Genomic DNA, 9,827 nt, shown 5'->3' with positions numbered 1-9,827 from the left:
GTTGTCTAAATATCATTATCCGATTGATATTACTTAAACAATGAAGATGTGAGAGATTTGTAATGCGATTCTAGAAATTAGATCTGTGGTACTAAAGATAAGTCACTCATATAATTATATCACACTTAAACAGTGAAAATTTAGTGTTATTTCTGTATGCATAATAGTCTCATAAGTTTACAGATTCTACAAATAAACAACGACAGGGACAGGGTGTGATACAAAGGTTGTAGTTTATTATTAGGATCCTCATATAATGTAATTTTTTTTAACCATTTTTTGATAACAGAATACGTGTCATTATTTTATTGGTTTGTTTGAATTTATGTTTAAAAAAATATATGAAACAGATCAATCACAAACTATCACATATCTGTCAACTTATTTGAATTGTTACATTGATTAATTTATTATATATCAACTTATCTTCTGCTTCTAGAAAGTGTGTTTGTCTGCTTTCTATTACGGATTGGCTGATGAAGATACAATTAATTAGTGGACATTTCACATTAATTTGAAGTCTAAAGATCCCTCACTGACTCCATAGGCTTCTTTTGCCTCAAAATGTTGTCACAAAAGAAAGGAAAAGGGTCATCAATTAAACTATATTAAGGAAAGAAAAGGATTAAGGAGGATATTTGTATGATGTAAATGGAAGTACCTACATACAAGGAAGTATATATTATCAGTGATAGGGGAAAGGCTTGTATCAAACGTTATGCCAGAATCTGTAAAATCTGTAAAAGAAAAAGAGAAAAAAACTCAAAGATAAGGAACTTTGGTTCCTTTTGGTCTGTTTATAAGCAATGATGGTTGTGATGAGTGAAAACACTTTAGCAGAAGCTACAACAAGAAGAGAAGAAGAGAAAAAATGTCACCGGTTGGATTACCACCTGGCTTTAGGTTCCATCCAACCGATGAAGAGCTTGTCAACTACTATCTCAAGAGGAAGATCAATGGCCAAGAAATTGAACTTGATATCATTCCTGAAGTTGATCTCTACAAATGTGAACCTTGGGAATTAGCAGGTTTTCTTCTTCTCTTTAAATACCCTTCAATTCAATTCTTCCAAATACTTTCTTTCTCCTACTTCTCATTCCTCCATTTATAGCTCATAATACTTGCCTTGCACATTCACATTTTGTGTGGACAATGAAATTTAAAACCTTGTGTAAACTGTCACCAGAATCAATGACAAAAGATATGCAATTATATATTTATTTGTAACTGTTATTCTCTTAATTAGGATAGTTGAAAATCAACTTCACATATTGAAATCATTTGTATTTATATGAAAGTTCTCCGGTAGTTCCAACATTTACCTATCTGATAGGTAATATATATGGAAAAACTACCACCAAAATAGTACCTAACTTGAAATATCTTTGATGGACCATGCATGTGCCTTACTTACTACTTAATGACATTCTTCATTATAGATTTTAAACTTAACTTAACCTTATAAAATCAATTTTTGAAATGAAGTTTGTACTTATTTATATACTATAAATTCATTCTTCATATACATATATGAATCGTCTTATTAGGCAAGGGCTATCAATCTGTTGCACTGTATATGGCCTACATTTTCAGTCAGGCAAAGTTGTTAAACTGATAGACGGATTTTGGAACTTTTTTTGTTGTTTTTGCATGGTTAGAGAAATCATTTTTACCCAGTAGAGATCCAGAGTGGTACTTTTTTGGACCCCGGGATAGGAAATACCCGAATGGATTTAGAACAAATAGAGCAACTCGTGCAGGGTACTGGAAGTCCACTGGAAAAGATAGGAAAGTTTCCTGCCAAAGCAGACCCATTGGCATGAAGAAGACTTTGGTGTACTATAGAGGCAGAGCTCCTCAAGGAATCAGAACTGATTGGGTAATGCATGAGTATCGCCTTGATGACAAGGAGTGTGAAGACACCACTGGATTACAGGTATGTGTGTACATATATATATATATACACATATATTCAACCTATATTAAAATATCAAAAATGATACATACACGTTTTAACAGTATAATAACTTCATATTTATCTTTTATATCTTTCTTTATGACACATTTATTAAGTTATCAATATCACATTATCATCTTTTCTTATGTAACCTTTCTATCACATAATATTATTGCAGTATCTCACATTGTTATCATTTGCACCTCTGTGTATCTCTCATAGTGTATCCACACCGGCATTTGTATTCAAAATATGTAACTATTAGCACCATAAAGTAAAGCTCTCAATGCCTACTCATATTCAAAAGTGATTAAAATAAGACAAAAAAACAGTAACGTAACCCTGTAGCCGCTGCATACCTATTATACAAAACCAGTAGCAATTCAAATGTAAGATACATTAAAATAATATTTGAAGAAAGTTGATAAAGTCCTTCTTGCACTTATTTTAATGTTATCTTGAGTAGTTCGCTAGTTATGCTTATTGAATTACTGGTTGGCTTTTAGCTTTACTCTTATTCAGTAATTGTTATCAGTTTTCATAATCAAGTGATATTAGCTTGCTTTAGTTTTAAAATGACTATTTCTAAAAAATGCATTAGCAATCATGCAACTTATGTAGTCACTCTGTCATGTCATGAATACATTTACAAGGCAGTCAAAACTCCTTTTATGAAATCAATAGTTAACCACTTTAAATTTTTTTGACTTCTAAGTTACTGCAATCAATGGAGTGAAATAAGTTAGGAAGTGAAGACCATTTAGGGTGGCGAATTAGTAAGTTACACCTTCCAAATTAGCTTTACAAGTCACATCTTAGAAAAGTAAATGTTTTTGTTGTCTTTAAAACTAGCCTATGGTACCCACCTGACCCTTTACTTACTTTCAGAAGTCTCTTTTGTTTGTGTGTGAAGTATGCACACTTGTCATCACATATTTGAACCAAAAAGCAAGAAGTTCGATGCTTAAGGGAGTGACAAAAGCATTTTTCATTGATTATTTTCAGCTCCTCTTTTACACCAAAGACAAGGAGCAAAAAAAGATAGATAAGCTTTAGTTCCATATTCCCATGATGATCACTTCATCAGAGTCACACTAGGAACACAGTAAGAATAAAACTTGAAACTGTAGAAAAAAATGAAGTAGATAAGACATTGTACATATTTGGACAGTAGAAGAACGTGAAAATTGCATGGCGTGCATGGAAAGCCTTCACTTTTATAGGAGCTTTATTCCTCTTCTCTCTCTCATGTTACTTTATGTTTGTTTATTGTAGGTACTCTATAAACGTATGGCTGACATATTCTTTACTTGTGTTACTCTAATACCTCTAAAATGACAAAGTTCTAGTTCACCTTGTCCTTTATATTATTGCATGTACAATATAATATAGTGTAATGTAATGAGACAAAACTACTATCCTCTTTATTATCCCTATCCCTTCATTAAAAATTCTTTAGTTATCTGTTCAACCTTCCAACCCTGATCTACAATTATTAGATTCTATATAAGCCATGAAGGCTTCTGCATCTCATAAAGCAGCAACCATTCTCCCATCACTTTCATTCTGTGTCGGTCACTTTTTACTTTATTCCTAAACACCAAAACTGACAGATGGGTACTATACTATACCCCAGAAAATATACAAATAATTAAGATAATAAAAAGGAGAGGGATGGTACCAGTCAATTGTACCAACCAAATATTCGTTGTAAGTAAACTAAAATCTATGCCAGAATGTGCCAATTCAGGTAGGTCATGGTGATTATGGCAAGGAATTTAGCAATGAAGTTGGCATCTATAATATGTTCACCCTTTTAGTAACCACAAAACTCTCCACTTGATTTAGGACATAGCAGCATTTTTAATACTCTTAATAAGAAACATGGACAGAACATTTAGCACTCTTTGAATCTTTGTGCCACTGGCTTGTTCAGAGGTTTTCTTTTATGGTTTTAACCTCCACCACATTGTGTAGATCTGGTTAGGCCTCAATTTTTGACTACACTGCTTTTGTTGATCATTTCAAATGTAGGTAATAAAAAGACCTAAAGCAATTATTGGTAGGAAAATCCTACACTATCCTTGTGTGTTACTTTAGGCTGCATTAATTTATATGTATCCAAAAGAGAAAAGTGACACCAACGAAAGTCCAAATGAAGTTCCTTTAGCACACTAGTTAACTATATTAATAATAACTACCTTGCAGGATACTTATGCATTGTGCCGGGTTTTCAAGAAAAATGGAATCTGTTCTGAGATTGAAGAGCAAGGACAATGTAGTATATCACTCATTGAGAGCTGCCAAACCATGATTAATGAGTGTGAAACCATGTCTCCTGACATACCAGGCGCATCATCATCATGCTTGGAAGAGGAAGACAAAGATGATTCATGGATGCAGTTCATTACAGAAGATGCATGGTATTCTTCTAATGCAGCTATGGTTGGTGGTGAAGAACTCTCACATGTTACATTTACAAACTAATATTTTGAAGAAATGGCAGGCCAGATTGGTGGTGAATAACTTGGGAGCCGGACATAAATATAAATATATATATATATATACATTTCATCATATAATAAAATATTTATACATTTTCCATATAACTGTTATCAAGAGATTTAACTTTTGCTTTTCTGATTATCATTATACTTAATTGGTGAGGATGGTTTGGTTTGTTTTCGGTTTGGTGGGCTTGTTAATTAGGATCATATTATTGCATTGATTTTATACATTTTTGTACTAACCTCTATCTCGAGGTGTTCTGGGTGTTATTTGTGGAATAAATATAAATCACAACTCAAGTGTTAATTATTTTTTTTATTGTTTTTCATTTGGAAGAAGGAATTCTAGCAGTGTAAGGCAGTTAAGAGTATAATCAACTATGCTAATGCTAATGCCAAGTAACTTTGAAACCAATAGATCTCTGAAGACTAACATTAAGAAAATTTTAGTCCGATGAAATTTTCAAATGATTGGAGAGACTTTTCAAACATTGCTTTTGAATTACATTAGAAAAAAAACTCATTGATACCTAATTAATAGTCAAAAGAACTGCATAATAGAGTAATTAACAGAACTACCAAAACATTCCACATAACTTTGAAATTTGAGCAACAAGATCATGTGTGACTGTAACTCCTTTATGTCTCCATGTCAAGTGCAAAAATCCAATCACACCTTTCATCGTTCAAATTCATCAGCTATTAACATGAAAAAGCTTGCATTTCAATGTCTACCACCTCCAAACTCCTAGGATGAGAAAAATATATCAGATACAAGTATATCTAACAAAAGTCACATAGAAGATTCAATTAGCATTTTTGATGAAGGAGCAACCTGAGAGATAGGCATGATAACTTCATTCTCCACATCCCTCATGCTTATTTTTATCCTTGGTCATGGTTCTTTATACACAACTGCACAAATATCTCTAAAAGTAAAAATAAGAATAGCAAAGACAAGCTGTCAAAGAGAGAAAAGAAGAAAAACTATGACAGAATAAGCTGTAATATATGACTTGGTGAAGATGTCACTGGTATCCTATTTTGATTTTTCACTAATTATGAGACTTTAGTCATCTCAGAATAGTTGAGTTTAATGTTTAAATTTTCTATAAATATTGTATGAACATATTCTTATATTCAGAGTCTCAGAATATTCTTATTATCCATAATTACTTCTAAGAAAAGAAAAAATAAAATAAAATTCTACCTCATAAATATTAACTTGTGAATAAACTGATCTATATCATTCTTTCCATATTAGATTTAATTTATAAACAGACTTGTTTCATCTTTTTTTCTTAAACTTGAGAAGATGTTTATCTAAACTAATTCTTATATAGATTTTTGTTTAATGCAATTGCAAGATCAAAGATGTATAAACATGTAAAACAAGTTTTAAATCACCAATTTACTAATGGAATGAACTGAAATATCATGTTTGAGTTTTATCAGTAAAATTCTCTTTTAAATCAGCAAGTACTATCTGAATTGTCTACTCCTCTATAAGTTCTAAATATCCATCCTTAAAAAGAATTGAAAATTATTTATCAAGCTGATTTTAACAAATCATTCTCTGTATAAATTGATAAGAATATTGTACTTGAAACAAATTAGGCCATGATTATAGGACAGTAACTGAAGTTACTTCTGATTAATAGAGAAAATGCTGAAAGAACATTGATCAAAGGTTATTATACAGGGAAAGTTTGAAAATTGAGAATGAAAAATGAATAAGAGTGCCTAATAATAACACAACAGAAATATGAATATATTATCTTTTTCATATTTTCATTGACTTTTAAAGTTTAATCGACTGAAGAAAAATGAGTAAAACAAGTTTTGAACTTTAGCCTAATCCATTTAATCTTTTTTACTGGCAGTTACAAATTCTAATTTACACTTCACATTTCTTGGTCAATTCCTAATTCTTATCATAGTCCAAGTCTTAACACAATCAAAGCAGCAATCTTCCAAAAATAGAACAAGTAAAGGAAGAGATTTTAGGAATTGACTAAAGAAAGATGAAAAACTAACTGATACCTAATAAATAAATAGTTTGCATAATACAGTTACTGATGAAACTATGAAAACATTTCACATGGCTTTCAAATGTGAACAGCATACAAAAGAACATCATATAAGAACTCCTTTGTCACCTCATGTCAAGTGCAAAATCCAATCACACCTTCCATTGTTCAAACTTATCAGCTGTTAACATGAAAGAACCTGCATTTCGATGCCCACCACCTCCAAATTCCTAATAGAAGAGAAAAAAGATCTTAACTACGAGTATAACCAATAAGATTTGCAAAAAAGATGCAATTAGCAATTTGATAAAAGGAAAACCTGAGTGATAGGTGTTGTATCTTCATTCTTCTCACTCCTCAGACTGATTTTTAGCAGTTGGTCATTTTCAAGCTCTGGTACTTTATACACCACTGCACCAATACCTCTACAAATAAAAATAAGTGCATAACTAAGATCAGATATCAATTCCTTGACTATGTTCTGATTCTCCAATAATTAAGGACACCCATATTATATTACCCTCTTTCTTTTTGTATTGTGGTTATGAGTTCATGGTTTAATCGTCTATATACATTGTATAAAGAACTATGTATTTAGAGTGTAAGAGTATCAAAAGATGGTATACAATAAAATACACACACGCACACACACATAAGTCCAAGATCACAAGATACATTAACATGTAAGACAAGTTTTACAGTCCAATAATAATTATTGAATACAGTGAAAAAACTATGTATTGCATTAATCTCCCTTGATAGAAAATACAGGATACTTTATTTATAATAAAGAAAATATGGATTAAGTTTAAAAATACACATAAAAAATAATAACAAAGTAACATAAGTAACTGAAGATAAAAATAAAATATCTAATAATCTAAGATATCTAACATTCTCGCTCAAGTTGATACTTATAAATTATATGTACTAAACTTGTTACAAATATAATCAGCTCTGTCTCCGTAAAGAAGGAAAGATAAGTTATAGAAATATACAGAAATTATAGAAATTAAGAAATAAAGATAAACAAATCACTTGGGAGTTGCAGATATTTAAAATCAGTTTGCTGTCATATACATTAATTCCTAAATTCAAGTACACGCCAAACCAGGGAAATCTACTAGTATATGTAGTTACCGAGACGAGTTATAACTTTGATACCATGCCAAATTTTATCTTAAAACCATTTGTATTGAGATGTGGGACTTCTCAACACGTATCACTAAGAGATTTTTGAATGAGTAGAAGGGAGAAGAACATCAGTATGATTTAATTAATAGTAAAAAGAAATTAAAATGAACAAACCTCAACTTCATTTCCTTGCTTTTAATAGCTAATTGATGTCCCAATTCACTTCTTAACTGTGAAAGAGTAGTGTCTGCATTGACAGCCTACAAAATATAAATGGTTGAAAATAGCAAGATTCTCATTAGTTCTCTCCTAATCAAGAGAGGTGTGAAAAACACAACTAGGGCTCAATATAAGTATTAAAAATTAGCATCAATTCATTAATAACCAAAAACTGCAGATGGATGGTTTAAAGAAATTTGACTGCAAAACCAAGGAATAGAGTGGAAGTAGAGGAATAAATAGTGAGATCTCAAAAGAAGGAAACATCACCAGGCAATGACCAAATGCACCATTCCCGAGGGCAATTTCATATGACTTGATGAGACAATCATCAATTAAATTTTGCTTCAGTGATAAGCTTAGCATACCTCTACTAATGATAGTATTCGAGTCTAGTGAAAGCAACTGCCATAATATACAAAATTGTCAGTTATTTCAACTATTTATACAAATGACTTATCACTCTATCTTGGTGGCAACATATAAATACGAAAACAAAGAACCATCACTCTTAATGAGGCAGGGAAAATTAAGCAGAATAACGTAAAATCACCACAATGATCTCATGGGCAAATTTACAGGACAAAACAAAGGAGTAAAAAAACATCTTCATGCACATAGCAACTCCTCAATGTGCTTGTTCAAATTAGAGAACACAGACTCAAATATACAAAGTCTTACATTGTCCGTGTATTCCAATCAGGTTCTAATGATAAACCAGAAAAGTTTAGAAAACAATACAAGACTCGGAAATCAGATTACCTGGTCAAACAAGGAAGGATTTTTCCTAGCATCAAATTCAATGTTCAAATCCTTCAAACCACTGCTGAAAGCTTTGCTGTTCTGGAGTCTCCACCTCCAGAGGTCCCCATCTTCAACATACAGAAAAAGTTGCCTGGCACGCTCAAATTCATCAAGCACCGAGGAGTGCTTTACTGCAATATCAGGACTCAAAAGCTTATCTTTGAAGTAATCAAATGCAATAGTAGCCCCACTCCTCTCCATGTCAATAACCTTAACCACATTCTCACCAAGTGAATCGTCGTTCCCCAACCTCTCAAGGGCAGTCTTGTGATGGTCCAAAATAATCACCCTACATCCCAAGAAAAAACTCAATCGTAAAACTCAAGGGCAGTCTTGTGATGGTCCAAAATAATCACCCTACAAAGATAACTCGAACCTATTCTACGGACAAAAATACAAAAAATGTAAAAACTGCATCTTTTACAAGAAAAACAGCAAACAAAGCAAAAGAACCTTTGAACTTTGGTAGAGACTTCCTCAATAAAACCATCCGGCCCCACAAAATCCAGGAGGTAAAGATCACCAATTTCATTCAGAGGAAGATCTTGAACCCTGAATATTTCAATCAAGACAAAAAAATACATGCACATAAATCAAAAGGAATAGCAATATCATACATGGCAGAACAACGATTGATAGCAGAATGAATGGTACAAATACTGATACTGCTGAATGAGGCAAAAACCTGATGGGGTTGTAAACAGTGTTGGTAAAGAAAAGAGGGGAGAATAAAGAAGTGGCCTTGAAGTAAAGGTGTGCAGCAAGAGCAGCAAAAGCACCATCAGGACAAGGGTAGTGGTAGAGTACTGCAGGTGAACACTGATCGTTACCCTTCTTCTTCAAACCCATGGTTATGGCATTGGAGCTGTTGTGCAGTTTGGCTTGCGACATCATCATTGTGCAAGTTCTGTTCTGCTAATGTAACATCATTGAATCATGTCTTTTGAGTCAGGGCAAGCTGGCACAGTTTGAGATTTTTAACCGCACAAGAAGCAGTTATTATCCAATGATGGCTGTTGTTTAACTTAGATTTTGGAAAGTGTTTGATAAAATTGAGGTATTTTTATGGCCAGGGTTGTCTGCAATGTATCTATATTTATTGAACCTTTATTGATTACAATATATTCAAGCAAGTTGATAAGATAAATTCGGTTAAATTTAATAAATAGATTCAGA

The 9,827-nt window shown here is 32.3% G+C and overlaps 2 protein-coding genes across 8 annotated transcripts; one reads left to right on the top strand and one right to left on the bottom strand.

The window, feature by feature from the left end:
* Positions 1-818: 818 nt before the first annotated feature.
* Positions 819-4,787, top strand: LOC106768252 (NAC domain-containing protein 86). Of its 2 annotated transcripts, none has more exons than XM_014653302.2 (3): positions 819-1,028; positions 1,761-1,936; positions 4,166-4,787. In XM_014653302.2, exons 1-3 carry the CDS (start codon positions 872-874, stop codon positions 4,442-4,444), a joined length of 612 nt encoding a protein of 203 aa, XP_014508788.1. In that variant the 5' UTR covers positions 819-871; the 3' UTR covers positions 4,445-4,787. The 2 variants fall into 2 exon arrangements, with proteins under 2 accessions (XP_014508788.1, XP_014508779.1); XM_014653293.2 differs by having other exon boundaries at positions 1,659-1,936.
* A 158-nt stretch (positions 4,788-4,945) lies between these two features.
* LOC106765373 lies at positions 4,946-9,703 on the bottom strand. Of its 6 annotated transcripts, XM_022783990.1 has the most exons (10): positions 9,337-9,703; positions 9,105-9,203; positions 8,879-8,940; positions 8,610-8,782; positions 8,118-8,252; positions 7,803-7,888; positions 6,814-6,919; positions 6,653-6,724; positions 5,300-5,379; positions 4,946-5,212 (listed from the first exon to the last, which is right to left on the bottom strand). In XM_022783990.1, exons 1-9 carry the CDS (start codon positions 9,546-9,548, stop codon positions 5,350-5,352), a joined length of 975 nt encoding a protein of 324 aa, XP_022639711.1. In that variant the 5' UTR covers positions 9,549-9,703; the 3' UTR covers positions 4,946-5,212; positions 5,300-5,349. The 6 variants fall into 6 exon arrangements, with proteins under 6 accessions (XP_022639711.1, XP_022639713.1, XP_022639705.1 ...); XM_022783984.1 differs by having other exon boundaries at positions 4,957-5,212; positions 8,610-8,940; positions 9,337-9,698; XM_014649978.2 differs by having other exon boundaries at positions 4,959-5,212; positions 5,300-5,393; positions 6,624-6,724; positions 8,610-8,940; positions 9,337-9,697.
* Between the last annotated feature and the right edge of the window lie 124 nt (positions 9,704-9,827).

This window comes from Vigna radiata, chromosome 1, assembly GCF_000741045.1.
Source record: "Vigna radiata var. radiata cultivar VC1973A chromosome 1, Vradiata_ver6, whole genome shotgun sequence".
In the NCBI taxonomy this organism is placed as follows: domain Eukaryota; kingdom Viridiplantae; phylum Streptophyta; class Magnoliopsida; order Fabales; family Fabaceae; genus Vigna; species Vigna radiata.
The sequence above is the reverse complement of the archived record's forward strand: the minus strand, read 5'-3'. Positions and strand labels throughout refer to the sequence as shown.

What these genes read in the sequence shown, in the direction of transcription:
- LOC106768252 (XM_014653293.2), top strand. Translation starts at nt 872, where the DNA reads ATGTCACCGGTTGGATTACCACCTGGCTTTAGGTTCCATCCAACCGAT. An exon ending in TGAACCTTGGGAATTAGCAG is followed by an intron (nt 1,029 to 1,658) that starts GTTTTCTTCTTC and finishes TTGCATGGTTAG; the next exon opens with AGAAATCATTTTTACCCAGT. An exon ending in AAGACACCACTGGATTACAG is followed by an intron (nt 1,937 to 4,165) that starts GTATGTGTGTAC and finishes ACTACCTTGCAG; the next exon opens with GATACTTATGCATTGTGCCG.
- LOC106765373 (XM_022783984.1), bottom strand. Translation starts at nt 9,548, where the DNA reads ATGATGATGTCGCAAGCCAAACTGCACAACAGCTCCAATGCCATAACC. An exon ending in GTCTCTACCAAAGTTCAAAG is followed by an intron (nt 8,941 to 9,104) that starts GTTCTTTTGCTT and finishes CTTGGGATGTAG; the next exon opens with GGTGATTATTTTGGACCATC. An exon ending in ATACAACACCTATCACTCAG is followed by an intron (nt 6,725 to 6,813) that starts GTTTTCCTTTTA and finishes CTCTTCTATTAG; the next exon opens with GAATTTGGAGGTGGTGGGCA.